This window comes from Cyphomyrmex costatus, unplaced genomic scaffold, assembly GCF_001594065.2.
Source record: "Cyphomyrmex costatus isolate MS0001 unplaced genomic scaffold, Ccosl1.0 scaffold5, whole genome shotgun sequence".
Lineage (NCBI taxonomy): Eukaryota > Metazoa > Arthropoda > Insecta > Hymenoptera > Formicidae > Cyphomyrmex > Cyphomyrmex costatus.
This window is the reverse complement of record NW_017279267.1, coordinates 5,123,951-5,141,422: the sequence shown is the minus strand read 5'-3', so window position 1 is coordinate 5,141,422 and position 17,472 is coordinate 5,123,951. Positions and strand designations below refer to the sequence as shown.

At 31.8% G+C, this 17,472-nt stretch overlaps 5 protein-coding genes across 10 annotated transcripts in view; 3 read left to right on the top strand and 2 right to left on the bottom strand.

Moving 5' to 3' along the window:
• mtTFB2 (mitochondrial transcription factor B2) overlaps nucleotides 1-1,149 on the bottom strand; it is a 10,131-nt gene extending 8,982 nt beyond the window's left edge. The window contains exon 1 of the mRNA XM_018545599.1: nucleotides 1,081-1,149. The gene's annotated coding sequence lies outside the window, so the exon portion shown is untranslated. The remainder of the gene's footprint in view (nucleotides 1-1,080) is intronic.
• A 90-nt stretch (nucleotides 1,150-1,239) lies between these two features.
• On the top strand, nucleotides 1,240-3,497 carry LOC108778303 (3'(2'),5'-bisphosphate nucleotidase 1). The gene is made up of 5 exons (XM_018545437.1): nucleotides 1,240-1,277; nucleotides 2,151-2,575; nucleotides 2,722-2,950; nucleotides 3,032-3,116; nucleotides 3,229-3,497. Exons 2-5 carry the CDS (start codon nucleotides 2,218-2,220, stop codon nucleotides 3,484-3,486), a joined length of 930 nt encoding a protein of 309 aa, XP_018400939.1. The 5' UTR covers nucleotides 1,240-1,277; nucleotides 2,151-2,217; the 3' UTR covers nucleotides 3,487-3,497.
• A 970-nt stretch (nucleotides 3,498-4,467) lies between these two features.
• B-gluc1 (beta-1,3-glucan recognition protein 1) lies at nucleotides 4,468-7,900 on the top strand. Its single transcript, XM_018545422.1, has 9 exons — nucleotides 4,468-4,507; nucleotides 4,832-5,083; nucleotides 5,766-5,993; nucleotides 6,253-6,452; nucleotides 6,532-6,665; nucleotides 6,736-6,902; nucleotides 6,968-7,296; nucleotides 7,416-7,517; nucleotides 7,639-7,900. The coding sequence occupies exons 1-9, from the start codon at nucleotides 4,468-4,470 to the stop codon at nucleotides 7,735-7,737; spliced, it is 1,551 nt and encodes a 516-aa protein (XP_018400924.1). The 3' UTR covers nucleotides 7,738-7,900.
• Nucleotides 7,901-8,986: 1,086 nt separating this feature from the next.
• LOC108778436 (uncharacterized) lies at nucleotides 8,987-11,599 on the top strand. 3 transcript variants are annotated; one of them, XM_018545613.1, is made up of 4 exons: nucleotides 8,987-9,062; nucleotides 9,698-9,823; nucleotides 9,893-10,051; nucleotides 11,198-11,275. In XM_018545613.1, the coding sequence occupies exons 1-3, from the start codon at nucleotides 9,033-9,035 to the stop codon at nucleotides 10,040-10,042; spliced, it is 306 nt and encodes a 101-aa protein (XP_018401115.1). In that variant the 5' UTR covers nucleotides 8,987-9,032; the 3' UTR covers nucleotides 10,043-10,051; nucleotides 11,198-11,275. The 3 variants fall into 3 exon arrangements, with proteins under 3 accessions (XP_018401115.1, XP_018401117.1, XP_018401116.1); XM_018545615.1 differs by lacking the exons at nucleotides 8,987-9,062; nucleotides 9,698-9,823 and adding an exon at nucleotides 11,482-11,599 and having other exon boundaries at nucleotides 9,977-10,051; nucleotides 11,198-11,310; XM_018545614.1 differs by lacking the exons at nucleotides 8,987-9,062; nucleotides 9,698-9,823; nucleotides 9,893-10,051 and adding exons at nucleotides 10,820-10,884; nucleotides 11,482-11,599 and having other exon boundaries at nucleotides 11,198-11,310.
• Nucleotides 11,600-11,825: 226 nt separating this feature from the next.
• The window catches only part of SPoCk (secretory pathway calcium atpase), an 11,378-nt gene continuing 5,731 nt past the window's right edge, over nucleotides 11,826-17,472 (bottom strand). For 2 of the 4 annotated variants that reach the window (XM_018545667.1, XM_018545668.1), the window contains exons 3-16: nucleotides 17,070-17,270; nucleotides 16,861-16,950; nucleotides 16,668-16,765; nucleotides 16,003-16,261; nucleotides 15,581-15,917; nucleotides 15,057-15,445; nucleotides 14,807-14,963; nucleotides 14,525-14,695; nucleotides 14,084-14,399; nucleotides 13,815-14,000; nucleotides 13,586-13,733; nucleotides 13,116-13,208; nucleotides 12,891-13,032; nucleotides 12,684-12,817 (exon numbers count right to left, since the gene is read on the bottom strand). In XM_018545667.1, coding sequence (XP_018401169.1) covers nucleotides 12,684-12,817; nucleotides 12,891-13,032; nucleotides 13,116-13,208; nucleotides 13,586-13,733; nucleotides 13,815-14,000; nucleotides 14,084-14,399; nucleotides 14,525-14,695; nucleotides 14,807-14,963; nucleotides 15,057-15,445; nucleotides 15,581-15,917; nucleotides 16,003-16,261; nucleotides 16,668-16,765; nucleotides 16,861-16,950; nucleotides 17,070-17,270 — 2,721 coding nt within the window. Of the gene's footprint in view, nucleotides 12,818-12,890; nucleotides 13,033-13,115; nucleotides 13,209-13,585; nucleotides 13,734-13,814; nucleotides 14,001-14,083; nucleotides 14,400-14,524; nucleotides 14,696-14,806; nucleotides 14,964-15,056; nucleotides 15,446-15,580; nucleotides 15,918-16,002; nucleotides 16,262-16,667; nucleotides 16,766-16,860; nucleotides 16,951-17,069; nucleotides 17,271-17,393; nucleotides 17,446-17,472 lie in introns of those variants that run through there. The other 2 variants (XM_018545670.1, XM_018545669.1) reach the window with 2 other exon arrangements.

Sequence of the window (17,472 nt, the reverse complement as noted above, 5' to 3'; positions counted from 1 at the left end):
AAAATATCGGATTCTGGATATTCTTAGAGCAAATAATTCTAGAAACATTTTGAGACCAAATTGGTCCCGGCAATTGATTGCTTTAATGTACTTTACTCTTGTACGCGAACCATCACAACTACACTGTGGGTCGAATTTTTCGATATAAACGTTGAATAAAAAAAAAAGCTAAATATTGTTTATCAAAATGGTAGAATTAATGTGGCGATCGAAAACAATAATGAAATTCTAAGGGTTTTCAAATTTCAGGGAAATTTTGTATTAGTAGGAATTAGAGGAGTTGTTGATTTCAAAACAAGTTTCAAAGAAACATAATTCATAATATTTAAAACGCATTTAAGTTGAGAACTTCGCAAAGCAGCTCTCTGAAGCTGAAATCTGTAAACACGAATATTGGTAAAAGCATTATTGCATTCGTTTGTCCACTGTTTGTCCACGTTTGTCCGCCCTATGTTTATTACATTTTTCGTAATAGTGTAAAATAATCACTTGGGGGTTTTACTATTTTATTTGTGCATAACTTTTTTTTGGAGAGTGGACAAACGAAAATAATGGTTGGACAAACGTGGACAAACGGTGGACAAACGAATGCAATAATGCTTTTACCAATATTCACATTTAAGGTGCCAACTTCACAAAGCAGCTCTGTAATGTTGAAATCTCTAAATGCGAATTAATTGCCGGGATCATATATATGTATATATAACTTATTTAAAATATAAACACGCGCGATATATTTTAACATATTTGTAAAAAAAATGGGTGTAATATACATCTTTAATGTTAATACTTTTAAGCTTAATAATAAACATCACGCGCATGGAAGTAAGCATACATATATGTAGTTGCAGGGAGGAATATTTATTCTGATCCACATTTTATGTAGCGCGATTACGATTATACGAACCGCGAATATCTACTTACCATCAGTCTTGAAAAGTATATGCGTTATCCTCAGAATAGTGGATCTGGCATGTAGCTCACATCCACTTTTGCAGTGGGCAGTAGTGCGCGGCAGTATTTTGTGGTTACAGGTTTTAGGTCGTTATGTCCTCTCTCAGGTTTCTCTCTGGTCTCTACATTCTAATTCTTGAAGTGAGTGGCCTCGAACACGTATAAAGCGTCAATACGGCCAGAATGTCTCTACATTGTGGCTGTTCATAAGATGTCAGAAGTAAACATAACCTGACCAAATTTAACCTAGCCTTGCTTTTTAACTCATACATATATATGTTACGCGATATTTTCTGTTTATTTGATTGTACCTAAAGACAATTGTAAGTTAAATGATGATAATAAATGTACTATGCGTAATTTGCATAAAGTAAATAAATAAGCTATAAATTAAAAGCAATACTTACATATTATATTTTTTACATATTTGTTCCATAATTATATATATCTACATATATATATATTTTCATAATATTTATCTTGGTTATATATTCTATTTCTAAATAAAATAATGTTCTAATTTAGAATTTATGACATTTATTTATATAATTATAATTATTACATGAATTTATATAGACAAAGTATATGAAAGCTATAAATTTAAAATGTTCTATTTTGTTACATCAGATTATTAAGTTATTGCAAAAATGATACGTTGGCTTTATACTTTTCTAATACAATTCAAATGATAAACAACTATTGATTAATCAATAACTGTTAATTGATTAGTTCCTGCGTACAGTTCCTGTACAATCTTTTGAGTGCTTTTTAATAGATCTGCTTCAAGAATTACCTTCAAGGTCATTGTCAATGACTGCGGTCCCTAACCCTTTTCATTTGCAAGACTGTCACCTCCATTATGAAATTTTTGAAACTACCATTGTACTGTCTTTGTAGTTTTCTAATCGATTATATACTTCGTTAATTTTTCGACTCGTTTTTTTAAAACTAGTTTAAATTTGTATTTAAAAAATTCGGGATTGTTTCTTTTCCATATTCAGTAATAATGATAATAATTGGTCACAGTCAACAAAGTTTAAAAACCGACAGTATTTTTGCATTAACCTAGTATTATTAACAAAGTCACATTATTTTATAATTACAGCTTTTATAGATATGAAAGGCATACATATTTTTTTTATTGACAACATAAAAAAGGAGGCATATATCTTACATATTATTCTTGGATTTCTCAGGAACAAAGATACAACTTATCGGTGATATTATATCATTGCCATTGTCACCTTTACAAGGATTCTAAAAATGGCTCAAAGTGCTGCTTTGCTGACACGCATAGTGGCATCGTCTGTATCAGCCACTATACAAGCTGGTAAAATAATCAGAGATGTTTTGAGCACAGGTGGATTAAATATTGTGGAAAAAGGCAAGAATGATCTACAAACGGAAGCAGATCGTTGCGCCCAACGATGTATTATAACTTCGCTCAGTCGTCAATTCCCAAATATTACTATCATTGGTGAAGAAGAACCATCTAACTGCGAGGTACCATCAGAATGGATCATCACAGAAGCAGATCAAGAAGTATTGCAATTAAAATTACCAGCTCATCTAGAGGATATTAATCCTAAGGATGTGTGCATCTGGGTAGATCCTCTGGATGGTATTGATACCTACTTAATTTAAAGAAAACTCCTTCATGATAAACATGCTCTTGTACTTTTGGTTTATTTTAAATGTGCATTATTGTATACCATGAATGTTTCTAAGTACCAGTCAATAATTGTTATAAAAGAATTTGCATTGTAGGTACAGCAGAGTACACGCAAGGATTAGTGGAACATGTTACAGTATTAGTTGGTGTGGCAATTGGCAAAACAGCAATTGGAGGCGTCATACATCAACCCTATTATAAGAATGAAGAAAATGGCACGTACATTGAAAACGGTCGTACATTATGGGGTATTAATGGCGCAGGATTCGGAGGATTTACACCGAATTCGCCTCCAGAGGGGAAGAGAATAATCACAACCACTCGGTACTTAGCGAATGATTTTAATACTTATATTTTGATATTGTATTATATTGAATATATATATATCATATTGTCCGTTTTTAGTTCGCATTCTGATAGCATTGTTCAAAGCGCCATAAAATCGTTGGATCCTGACGAAGTGACACGCGTCGGCGGTGCTGGACATAAGGTAATAGCAAGAACGATTATTCATGGATCCTTCTGATTGTATATGCTCTCCGAATTATTCAAGAATATATTCTTAATCTTCAAATCGAGATATTGTGTGTGTCTATTCGCAGGTAATTCTTCTGTTGGAAGGAAAAGCTCACGCGTACGTGTTTGCCAGTCGCGGGTGCAAAAGATGGGACACTTGTGCGCCCGAAGCTGTACTTCATGCAATCGGTGGTATTTTAACCGATCTTCATGGTGATCGTTACTCATATAATCAAGAAACGTCACATCTAAATATGAGAGGCATACTGGCCACTGCTCCTGGCCAGCCACATCAGTGGTATTTAAGTCGAATACCTGATGAAGTAAAACAAAAGTTACAATAGATCATCAATACAAATGATCTTTACATATTTATTTTTCAACTAATGTCCTCCATAATAACGTATTTAAACAAAAAATTTGGATATCCTAGCATTATCATAATAGTCATGCATCTGTGCACGTATCTTCTAAAAATTTTAATAATTAATTATCTTACGAGTGCAATATAAACATTCCGCAAAAATGTTTCTAATTTTATATATATTTTTTACACTTTGTCTTATGATTCTGATTTGTAAATAAAGATGTAAAGACAATCGTTGGTTTATTTAGAAACAATCATGAAATAATAAAAAGAAATTTTTTAGATAGAAGGAATTGATTATTTTAATCTTACTCTTTGTTTAATCTTTTCTTACAATAACAAAAAAATTAATTTAATTACGAAATTAATGTTGTTAAACTGGATTAATTAAGAATATGTGTGTGTGCATAATTCTTACATAATAAAAGAAAATCTAGAAATATTATCAATAGATTCTGTAGCGCAAGAACGCACGATAAACAAAATATCGGCCAACTTTTTAGTATTTGATTGTTAAACTGTTCAACGATACAACAATTTTATCCTGAAATAATCACACACGTGTAACCAAAACGTATGACGCTCATGATGAAAGCTAGAGAACGTAACAAAAATACATTGTGATAATGATGGACGAAAATATTCAGATTTGGATTGAGAAGATAGAAAAACGTCCTATTATCTATGTCAGAATTAATATAATATACAGGATATTTACTATTTAGAAAAAACCTGAAAAATTTTCGAAGGATATTTTTCACTTTTAAAAATCAAAAAAGTTTTTAAATTTTTATGTTTAAATTTAAATTCTATTTCTAGAAACATTTCTTCGATCATTCTTTCTTGACAGTGCAAAGTATCTCAATAATCCATTGTATAATCTCTTGATTCCGTTGATATGCTTTACTAACTTTACATATATATACATCCTTCTGGAGCGACAAAATTATTTTTGCACATGGGCATCCAATTCTATTTGCACGTCTCTGGATTAAACGGTATGCATATATAGCAAGGCAATAAATACATAAATGAGAAAACAAATATTCACGGTCAATATACTGACGCAGCAACCATTCCGGTTTTGCGTCAAGCTAATTATAAGTAGAAGGGAGAATAAAAGATTCTACAAGGAATCTCGGTAAGTCAGTATACGACTATACCGTGCATCCATCCAGTTTAACAAATCGGTATATTCCGACTAGATTTTGTCTTGTTGACTGAAATAGATTAATTGTTCTTTGGAAATTGTGTATATTAAAATAACAAAAAAATATAGGGACGAAAAAAGACAAGAGATCAAATTTGATGAATTCATGTAGACGGCAGAAATTTGGAGAAGATAAGGAGATCTATTGTACATTTATGTGTGTATGTTTGTATGTATGAGGAATTAATTAAAAATCAATTCAGGGAGGGCAATTTAATAAAAATGATAAAACATTTTCTATTTGCAAAATTGTTTCTTTTGACGGTGCTTCTCATAAATGTTCGTGAGAATTATGCCGCTTATAAACCTCCAACGGCTACGGTGCAGCCACTTTATCCGATGGGACTACGCATGTCCATTCCTGGTAAGATAATAAAACTTTAATTATTAAATAGTATGATCCATTTATGTAGGATATTTGATATTTAATACAATAATATACATATATATATCCCAGTATCCGAGAATGGATTGGATTTTGTCTACTCGAATTCGTATTTTAAATAGCGAATACTTTTTTGTGGATTCAATTGAATTCAATTGGATTCAATTAGATTCAATTGGATACAACTGGATTGAAAAACTGCGTTTCCTATTCAAAACTATGAATTGAACAGATATTCACTATGGTCACAAACGCACTGAAAAAGCTAATATTATTTTATGATTGAAAAGTATACAGATATGCTCCATGCAATTCCTATAAATGAATAAAAACGTATTCGGATCGAAAAGGATTCATTTTAACATTCACGAATCCGTATTTCTGAAAATTTGAATCCATTTTAATCCATTTCAATCCATTTCTCGGATACTGGATATATATATAAATAATTAAGCTCAAGTATTATATATAGATGCACGTATATGACGTATATGTGAGTATAATTTTGTAAATTGATTCGATATTATAACAGAATTTAATTGAGATTTGTAATTTAAATTACGACTGTTTTATGACACTGCATATTATCTGTTCAGCAAATAAATTATAATCAAAGTTGAAGGCTTGCATTTTTTAAATGAGAAAACATTTTTTTCTATAGATGAATACGGAATTACATTGGTAGCCTTCCATATAAAATTCAATGAGGATTTTGATGGTTTAGAAGCAGGACATATTGCAAAAGATATTCTCAAGGTTCGAAATGGCCGATGGACTTACCAAGACAAGCACACTCAATTAAAAAGAGACGATATTATCTATTATTGGATTCACGTTGTATATCAAGGCCTAGGGTATAATCTAATTGATCAATCATATCGAGTTGTCAGTAAGTTTTTTATAAATATATACAATACATTTTTTTATTCATATTCATTTACAAATACATATAATTTATTTTTTTTATTATGAACAAATAATTCAACGATAACGATGCAATCTTATTATCATTTATTTATAATTTATTTTATTTATTATGTTTTAATTTGATTTATTTGAAGAAACAATTATCTATTAGATATATGCAATTGTTCGCAATTTTTTAAATTGTTTAAAATTGTTTAAAACATCCTTTGTTTTATTTTAAGATTTGTACAACTCTGACGGCACTCAGTATATTGGCGACACGGCTCAAAGTCCACAGAACTGCACGATAACGTCGATCACATGGATCTCCGAGAAGGGCGAACAACGACAAGTCTGTCCAGGCCAACTCATCTTTGAAGATAACTTCGATAATCTCGATACCGCAAAATGGAATATATGGAAACGTTTTTCTGGTTCACCGGTATGTATCACCGACCGCGCGATAATAAATTTATTTAAAAAACCGTTGTTCGTTTAAAATTATTATCTTTGTTATACAGAATCATGAATTTGTCATCTATATGACCAATGAAGTAACGGATACGAACAATGGACGGCTACGCATTAAACCCATTCTACTTGATACTAAATATGGCAACAACTTTGTATCGACTGGAAGAATAATAATAGAAGAGTATGCAGATAATTAGAGATTTTGGAAGATAGGAGATTAAAATTAAATATTTAATTGTATTTTTTTTTAGTTGTACGGGAAAAATTGGTACGGATGACTGCCAACGTCAAGCTGCTGGTTCATACATATTGCCTCCTCTAATCTCCGGAAGAATTAGTACAGAAGGAAAATTCGAATTTCTCTTTGGACGTGTCGAAATAAGAGCCAAATTGCCACGTGGCGATTGGGTATTTCCCGGTAGGTCTATAACTTTTTTACCATTAATTTTGTTTACTTAACTATTTTAAATATGTATTTTGTAGTAATAACATTGCATAACGCTGAAAATACATTGGACAATACATTGGGATCCAGATTGCATCGCGAGATTAGGATTGCATCCTCGATGGGCAACGAAGAATTAAGGACTCCCAATGGTGAGATCATCAATAACCGCATACTGGGAGCAGGTGGATTGACTGCGTCTTGGAACGAAAGTAATGTGCAAGATTTGCCCAAAAGGCGATCGAGCAGACCCTGGTCCGACGATTTCCATATCTTCGAAATTGAATGGAATAGTGGCCTTATTGTAACGAAAGTCGATGGAGTACAGTACGGAGAGCAAACCGTAGACGTATCATTTGGCAAACCGGTATCGAAATTGTATTATAATTGTTTTTTTTTTTTTGTTAATAGAGACTTGTATCATTTGTATTATTTATTTTACTAAATTTCGTAACGATATTGAAAATTTGATGTCATTTATTGCAGTCATATCTAACTTTGGGTGTAGCTGTTGGAGGTCTTCACGAATTTGAGGATCACGTCGTGAGTAGCGGATATACCAAACCTTGGCGAAATGTTGAAGCAAAGGTATGTTAACACTATAAAGAGTTAAAACACTTTTTAGGATGTAAAGACCGTTTAAGAGAGTTCTGTAAAATAAGTTAAAGATTTTAACAAATAAATGCAATCAGTATATTATTCTTTACAGGCATTGCATAATTTCTATCGCGCGAAAGAAAAGTGGTATCGTACATGGGATACAAGAACAGCACTTGAAGTGGATTATGTGAAAGTGTGGGCATTGTAAATACTTTCGTTTATACGAAAACCCGCATAACACATATTTTTATAATCTTAGATACATTCTATATGCGTATGTTTTTCTTACAAAATAACACATTTATAAGTTGATCAATGACAACATTATTTGTAACTATACATTATATACAAAATAAATAATAACGCGCAGACTGATTTGTACTTGATGATTATTTTGTATTCTAGAGTTCTGGCTATCCTACTAGTAACTCTACCGATTGTATTCAAATGCACTTGCGCTACGAATCAAATTACTACTTCTAAAGGAAGTTAGAGGAGGCACTAAGAATGTATTAGGTACTTGTTGTCTATTTAGTAGAACATGGGAATTAAAACCGTTCCCCAACTGTTTAATGAGCCACTCTCCGCGATATCCAAAACGCCGTTGATATGTTTTTGCAGCGCGTGGTCCATCTTCGGGTCTGAACTCTATGTGTATGGGTTCCTCTGTATTAAAAAACACGAGACGTAACAGACTCGTGATACCGTTTCTGGTCCATTCCTGGAACTGCAGTTGACTGGGCCAGAATTTTGGGAAAATTGAAACGTCGTTTCTATTGTTGAACAATGCTTGCAGCCATGCGAAAAATGATGAATCAAATGTCCTGGCATTTCGTGTCAACATTCGGTCACTGCACCATGTATTTGTCTACTCAATATAACAATTACATTTTTGTTTTTATCAACAGAAAATTTAATTACTTAAATGAATTCTTATTCTATACACATTATACATAATTAAACTAACATTTTAAGTGCAAGATCATTTAATAAAAATAAATAAAAAAACAATTACAAGATAAAATTAAAATTTATTTCAATTGAATTAGAGAAGCAAATATATGTGCCTTTTTCTATATATTTAATATAGATCACTTACCGCGCAAAGGATGAGTATTAAAAATACTTTATCAATGTACATGACTTGTCGAAATTGCGCTCATTACAGAAGTAACCGTTGAAAAGTAACGAACGACTGGAACTCTCCATTCGGATTCCGTCTGGCTTTTATGTCCTCTCGTCCCATATTCCATAGGAAATTCGTGATTCGCATCAAATATCGGTTCATGAATAATCAATTGTCATTCACAAGAGGATCTAATGTGACTTTTTAAATTCTCGCGCGTTGTTAAAAGCGCGCGATCGAGTTTTTCCTTTCACTGCTGATATTACGATACTGCGAATATTTTCAACATGTATAAGACGGATTACTGAATAAATTTCGTAGAGTAGAGTCATTCCGCGTCGATAGCAATACCATTCCTGGAGTGAACTGTGTGAGCCATGTGTAAATTGAATCAGAACCGAATAGGGGTTGGTTTAAAAAATTACAAGGAATCTAGTGTAATCAAGTGATAAAAACTTTGAGTTCTTGTAAAAAAAATTTATCATAACATATCTAAAATAACTTAATTTAGTGTTATATATATTTCTAATACAAAAAGTGAACAATAATTAGGCAATAAAGAATCAACGCTGTAGTTGATGCGTTTTACAAAATTATTAATAACTAACATTTATAAAATATGATGTAATAATCGTATATGTAAAATTCCGATTCATACGAAATTTTGTACCTACAATTATTACATCACATATTTTATAAATGTTAGTTATTAATAATTTTATGATACGCACCAACTACAGTATTATTGACTCTTTATTGCTCAATTATAATTACACTTATTTTTTATATTAGATTCTTATATAAATTAAAAAAGTCCTCAATTCATTTTAAACTTAGACTTATATAAATCAAAAGAGTCCTTAATTTATTAAAAAATTTTGATCTTATTTAGTGTTATATGTATTAATAAATTTGTATTAATAACAGTTAATGTAATAATTACAATATAATTAAATTCTTATACATATTTATGATAGCAGTAATTTCAATTACTTGTTCTTTTGTAATAATCTCTTTCCTTTCTTTGTGCATTCTATTATAGATCATTCTGTTGATGACATTATTACTTCATAGTGAAATTATTGTGTCAATCACAGACGCTACTGTCTACAGACTTCTGTATGATGTTATTCAATCTAACGTCGCAGGCATACCTCTTGTGCATGAGGTAAATATACGTATATAATATATATGACAGTTTTAATTCACTTATTTCTCTTGCTTTACTTTTACCTAGAAAACGGAATGGGACTTTGATCCAGAGGTTGGCAAGCAAAGAAGGATTCGATATGAACAAGAAAACGGACGTTTCGGAGAATATGCGATAGCAAAATTAGGGATGGGCATTGGATATAAAGGTCCTTGGGGAGAGCCAGTGAAAAGTTGAAACTAATAAGTAAATATATATTTTTTCCATTACATAGAAATTTTATTGACATGATTTATATTTAATCGAGTTCGACGTAAATAATTTATTAAACTAAAGAAAAATGAAACTTTTGCTTGATTATGATATTTATAATTACAAATACTCACGAGGCAATTTTTTAATAACGACAAATATTCATAAGATGATTAAACAAAGGTGACGTTTTTTTCTCTCATTTTTTAGCACAAATTTTAACATAATTCTCAAACCAAATCCATTTTGATTAAATATTTGCAATTAATTAAACTAAGTGTATATATAATATATATATATATATATATATATATATATAAATTAGTATTATATAAATATATATTAATAATACGTTTTAATTAATAGCATCGGTGCAATTAAAAATAATTAGAAGTTTAAAGAACGTGATTTCTTCTTAATGTTTTTTTATTTCTTATTAATTTTATTTTAGCAAATATATTTTGCAATGAAAAAAATGTCACTTTATCAATGCTTTTAAAACGCATTTTTAGGATGTTGCGAAATTTTCACGGCCGACATTTCAGATGTAGCAATCAATGTATGTAGCACAGCGTATCTCAGAACTTTCACTTTATATGGGGAAAGAACTGGAAGTAGTAGGAGAATTAAGAAATTTAGACAGTTCTGAATCCAGAACGTTAGAGATCAGTATTATTTTGTGATATCTGTTAAATTGATCAGTAATTGGTTAACGATTAATAATTGTTGTTATCAGAAGAAACTTTTATTTTATATATTTTTTTAAATTTCTTACTAGTATTCAAGAAAATAAATTTCACGTCTTCATCATGGCGAGTTTTACTTCTGTAAGTAAAAAATGATAAACAAAATGGTATAATATATAAACTACAAATATAATTTTTTTATAATCTAATAAGTTTACCATTGATTTTTCTAGAATATCAAAAATTTTTTGAAAATCTAATCAATAGCCGTCATTTAGGCAACTTTCTAATCGCTAAGTTTCAACGTATTGCGTCTCATATCAGCTGAATTTCTTTTAAAGCTCTATTCCTACTATAATATTAAGTATAACTATTTTTTTAAAAATATGCTTGAAAAATAAAGCAAACATTTTTTTGTTTCATTATTTTGCGAAATTTTGTTCTTTGTTTGCAGTGGCTGACTATGATCGCGTTAACAACAATCGGTATCTTATTTTTCACTCTAATTGATGAAAGTACAGCTGTACTCGCGGAACCTCAAGCTCCTAATTTCCAATATTTCGAACGGTAAGTGAAGCAAATATCTCAATAGAACTATAAGTTGACAAAAATTAATAAGTTACTTCAGTATTAAATATTCGTACGATTCCGATTATTTCCGTTATAATGCAGAAACCTCTAGGAAAATTTTTTCAGTGAAAAACGTCAAATAGTAATTTTCATTTTTACTTTTTTTAGACCAAAGTATCGCTATCCTTATTATGATGAAAACGGTAAAGGAAAGCTGCTCTATGGCTATGGTGGATCGGAATTATATCAATACAAAACTTATAGTGTTTTAGAAGGAATTCATTAAATCATTTTGTTTAAATTCTTAGAAAATTGAATATAAAATATCTGTATACATATAATGTAACATATATGGATATGATGTGATTAATTCATTAATATACTCATGAAACATCAATTCAAATATATCTATATAATGTAACACACGAGTATCTTTTCGATGGCACAATTGAATTATGTTACTCAAATATAAATTAGCTATTATGCTATTTAAGGAAATATTACATTCGTTGTTGGTGCAATTTGCATTATATTACCTTGCTATCGAAAGGATACATTCGCAATCGTAGAATTAAGGAACATTATAAGAGCATTTATTTTCGTCGATTACAACTGTATATTAAATGCAATTTGTGTATGGCTGATTTTAATTACAATGTGTTTGTCTTATTTTACTCGGTAAAATGCTGCATGATTCGCTTCTCCTTTAACATGAATTGACCGGCAATAAAGAAACAAATGGTAAAATTGATACTTGTTGCTGAGTGAGCTTTAAAAATTGTTACAATATTTAGAAAAAAGTGTAAGATAGAATGATTCAGTGCAAACATTGCTTTGGACTGCAGTCTCTAAGGCTATATTATAGACAGAATATATCATTAAAAGTCATTGATCTATCAAACGTGCATGGAATGTGCAGTAGCCACGCTACCATCTATGAAATAGTGACTTACAGTCTCTTTGTAGGGACAATCATCAAATATATAGTCTAATAGCTACAGTCTATGTAATCTACTACATTGGTATCGAAATGTTTCTTGCTGTCCTATTTCTTTTCTACGTGCACAATGTACTAGGAAAAATAGAATCGACAATTTGTAAATAGTAAAAAAACTGCAGTCACACTGCGAAATCGATACATTACAACTGTTATTGAAAGAATATTATTATTCTTCTATTTTCTAATAGAGGTGCACATGTGACGAAGTTACGAATGTGTGCAAGCACAGTCGAGTAGATGTGAATTAGCGAGACCTAATATGTCAATTATAAACAAACGCGATCGACTGCATATCAATGCCGAGCGATAATTGATGCGTTTATTCGTTATGATCTTTGTCCGCCTTGCTCTCGCCGGCAGACTGTAACTGTCATACAAAATCCATTTCAAACTTGTTATAATACTGGCCATTGACGCGACGTCTCTGCAGTTGTCTTTCAATAAACTTCTTTATCTCACTAATGACGAAGACGCTTGATGTCAACGCCGCCAAAAATAGAAGATCTGAAAATTAAAAATAAACATGTTATATACGAAATATATACTATCTTTAATGGTATCTCCTCTAGTATAATACCTTTTGCCGTAAGAGCTTCAGTTTGAAATATTCTCTGCAATGGAGGAAAGTAGATCACGAACATTTGTCCAATGACAGAGAGAGTTACGGCTACCAGGAACATCTTATTACTCCACAAACCGATTGTAAATATGGATTTTGTCTAAAACAAACGGATATTTTCAGATTGTAGAAAGATTTTTTTCTTAATATAATAAAATCTGAAATAAAAATATGAAATCTCACTTGTGATCTACAGCTAAGAGCATTGAACATGTCGAAGAATACGAAACAAGTGAATGTCATGGTAGTATCTCTCGCAGTATTCCCATTAACCATCTGGAAATTAAGCATATACATATATAACCTATGATTATATATACTATATATATATGTATATATATTGTAAGAAAATTATAGACTTATTTAAAGACAAATTTCAAATGTAAATTATAACAATAAGTGACAGTCTACTAATATGAGTCTACAGCTAGTTATTATTGGCGAAAATCAATTTAATTCTTCAAAAATACCTTAAATAATTTTTGAAGAATTAAATTGATTTTCGCCAATAATAACCAGCGGTAGACTCATATTACCTGTTATTGTTATAATTTACATTTGAAATTTGTTATAACTTATTGAGTCGATTTCCTAATGTTATAGTTTTGTTGATATAGTTTATATTTAAATTTAGTTATTTAAAGACATTTTACCTCTCTATTGTACACCCATAAAGTGCCAAGAATAATGATGCTAGCGGATAATAGAACATTAATTATGAGATGACGCGTGATCATTGGCTCCTTTGTATTTCGTGGTTTTTGTTTCAAAACATCCTTATCAACCGGTTCTACTCCAAGACTGTACAGAAGAAAATTAATGTATATATACTATGTGTAATAAATACTTAATGAAACGTTAAATCAAAAGATATTAAATCACCTTTGAGCAGGTGGACCATCCATAATAATATTGATCCATAATATTTGCATAGCATTCAAAGGATTCGGTATACTCATCAATGTTGCAAGAGCAATTAGAGAAAGCGCAGCTATGCTAGTACTCAATTGAAACCTGACAAAATTGCGAATGTTGTGAAAGATTCCCTTCCCCTCTTCGATCGCCGCGCTAAAACAAAAAATCATATAACCGATAAAGATTGCCATCACAGATTCATATACGTTAAAATTGCTAAGTAATACATTATTTACATAATAGTTCCAAAATCGTCATCGACTAAAATCATGTCGGCTGCTTCCTTGCATACATCAGTGCCATTTTTACCCATGGCGATGCCTATATCGGCCTTTTTCAATGCAACTCCATCATTTACACCATCACCGGTCATACCCACTATGTTACCATTCCTCTGTAAGGCTTTTACGATACAAAGCTTGTGTTTTGGTGTTACTCGGTAAAATACACTAACACTATTAATGCACTGTTCCAATTGATGTTCGGACATCATATCGATCTCATCTCCCGATAGCAATCGACTATGAAGTGTGTCCAAGCCAATCATGCTAGCTGAAAAATTATTAAAACTTCCATAACTTTATAATCGTAAAAATTTATGATGGATATAAATTTTTACGATTATATAAAAAGAGTGTAATAACTTTTTATATATAATATACTATTTATTTATATACCTATTGCAGCTGCAGTTTCTTTAGCATCACCAGTCACCATCTTCACTTTAACGCCACTGTTTATTAAAATGCTGATAGATTCGCGCACGTACGGTCTTGGTGGGTCACAAATACCAACCAGGCCAACATAAATTAAATCTTGTAACGAAGAACCACGTGCCAGACCAATCACTGCATATACATGTACGTGTATAAACAAATTGGTAATTACAGAAAAATATAATTCTTAAATTTATTATCCATTTATTATACTCTTATACTTTGTGAAAACAAAAATAGTACCTCTCAATCCTTGTTGACCAATATCATATGCTTCTGTCAAGAATTCTTGATCTTTCTTTTGACTAAGGGGATACACTTGACCGTTCTCGTAATATTTTGTACATTGTGGTAAAATTTTTTCCAAAGCACCTTTCACAAAGTATATTTCTTGCCTATTCTGAAATATAGAATTGTAGCACATATATTTAACATTCCAAAATAAAAATCTACAACTAAGGACAATGTAGCCATTTGTTTTATTTAAATTTACCTCACCAAACCTGGGTGTACATTTCACAGCCATCATCTTTTGCTCAGAAGAAAATGGATATTCTTGCAATCGCAAATATCGTTCAGCAACACCATACATTCCGAATTTCATTGCCACTGCTATCAACGCTCCTTCCGTTGGTTGTCCCAACAGAACGTCATTTTGTATGATAGCGTTGTTACAAACGCAACCTATTTCTAGCATGTTACTGATAGCAGCGTGTGCGAGATCAGGATTATCACACTTCCGTATGTGTACTTCTCCTACTCTGTTATATCCCGCTCCAGTAACATCCGCGACGTAACCCTCCGATGTAACGATAATCGTAGCGGTCATCTCGTTCTTTGTAATTGTGCCAGTTTTATCAGAACATATTACATTTACACAGCCTAAAAATAAAATAAACTCTATCCTTATGTTGAAGTTTTAGATAAGAGGTTGGAAAAAAAAATTTTGAAAGATAATTAAACTAATAAGAGAAACAACTTGAATAAAATAAATATTTCATATTTGCATTAACCTACCGAGAGTCTCAACAGTTGGTAATTTCTTTACAATAGCTTTTCTCTTAACCATTCTCATCACTCCCAATGCCAGTGTCACAGTCACAACGATAGGCAGGCCTTCCGGTATAGCTGCTACTGCCAAGCTTACACCAATGGTAAACATCTCAAGGATAGCCTTACCTTGGATCCAGCCCAGCAGCATGATAATACCGATAATGCAGAACGAATAGAAGGACAGCTGAGTACCTAAAATGTCCATGCTTCGCTGTAGTGGAGTCTTTGGTGCCTCCTCAGCCTGCATCATCGAGAAAACCTCCCCAAATTCACTCTTTTCTCCCGTATTCACTACAATTCCCTGTATCGCGCGATATTGTAACATAAGTTGATAGTAAAGCGCAACCATTCTCAAAGATTTTACATATAGCTTGAATAGAATCTACCTTGCCATTCCCACAGCGTACTAAAGTGCCCATAAAGGCGATATTTCTCTTTGACGTCAACCCATTAGTCTTAAACAAAGGGGCTGTCGACTTTTGCGCTGGTTCGGTCTCTCCAGTAAAGCTACTCTCGTCAATCGCCAGATCTATAGCTTCAAATATTCTGATATCAGCAGGTACTCTATCTCCAATATTTAAATATACTATATCACCAGGAACTAAATTACGTGCAAGAAATGTCTCTACACGGCTTTCTCTTAAGCTGAAAACAAAATACAGAATACAACAGTAATGTAAAAGTATCTTAACAATTAAGAATGTAAAAATAAAGAAAATTGAAAAAAATGTGAACAAAGTAAAAATTTAATAAAGAATGTTTTTGACAATTATTGTTAGTTGGGATTTCTTTAATTGTTAAATACAGGACTTTACGAAATTTCATAGCAGTAAGTTTCACCTTCTATAGAGTGCAACGACATATTATATCTTCTTCGCTAAGAAGGGAAAGGAATGCTGCACGTATAAAGGGTTAGTATATCCTCCAAGGACCATACTTCTAAAGAATTGTAAATTTAGATACATGCTGCCCCAAGATTGGACTAATATTCATCATTATTATATAGCGTGTGATTAACAAAGCATCTAATAAAAAGCATAAATCTATTTACCAGTGACATATTGGTGGCACCAATTTATTCAATTCTTCTAATGACTTCTCTGATCGGTATTCTTGTACAAATGCAACTGTCACCACTATTATGATAGCCTACAAACAAATGTATAGCAAACGTAAGAGTCAGGTAAATTAGGTAATGCATACCAAAATTTATAGAATTAATGGACATGTGTAAATCTACTTACCACAGTAATACTGACAGCGTCGTCGAATTGCCTCATACATACACTGACAAATGCAGAGGCGAGTAGAAGAAGAATCAATGGATTCTTGAACTGAAAGTATATAAATTTAATTGAAATTATACAAATATAATTAAATTGTATTATATACTGTTACAATTATCTGTATAAGATCTATTACAACAGGAAATAAGCTCTGGAAACACACATACCTGTTCGATGTATTTTTTCCATGGTGGATCTTCTTCCTTTACAGTGAACTCGTTGAAACCTGTTAGTTGCCTTCTATGGTCAGCCTCTTGCCACTTGAGTCCTGTTCGTACATCGACATGTAATCTAGCTGCTACCTCCTCCGCTCCGAGACTAGCCGATTCAGCGGTTGTCAACCACATTTCACAATTTTGACTTTTATCCTGAAAACCATTATCATGTTAAAATACTTACTTAGGCGTCCATTGGTACTATCGGCACATATGCGCATTTATGCTGTTTTTCGCCGTCTTATCAATAGAACCAAATTGGGCTAAATTGTTTACCTTGCGCACTATCTCATTGTTGCACAATTGTAAAAATATGCATACGCCGAGGCAGAATGTTCGACTGACGAAAAAAAAA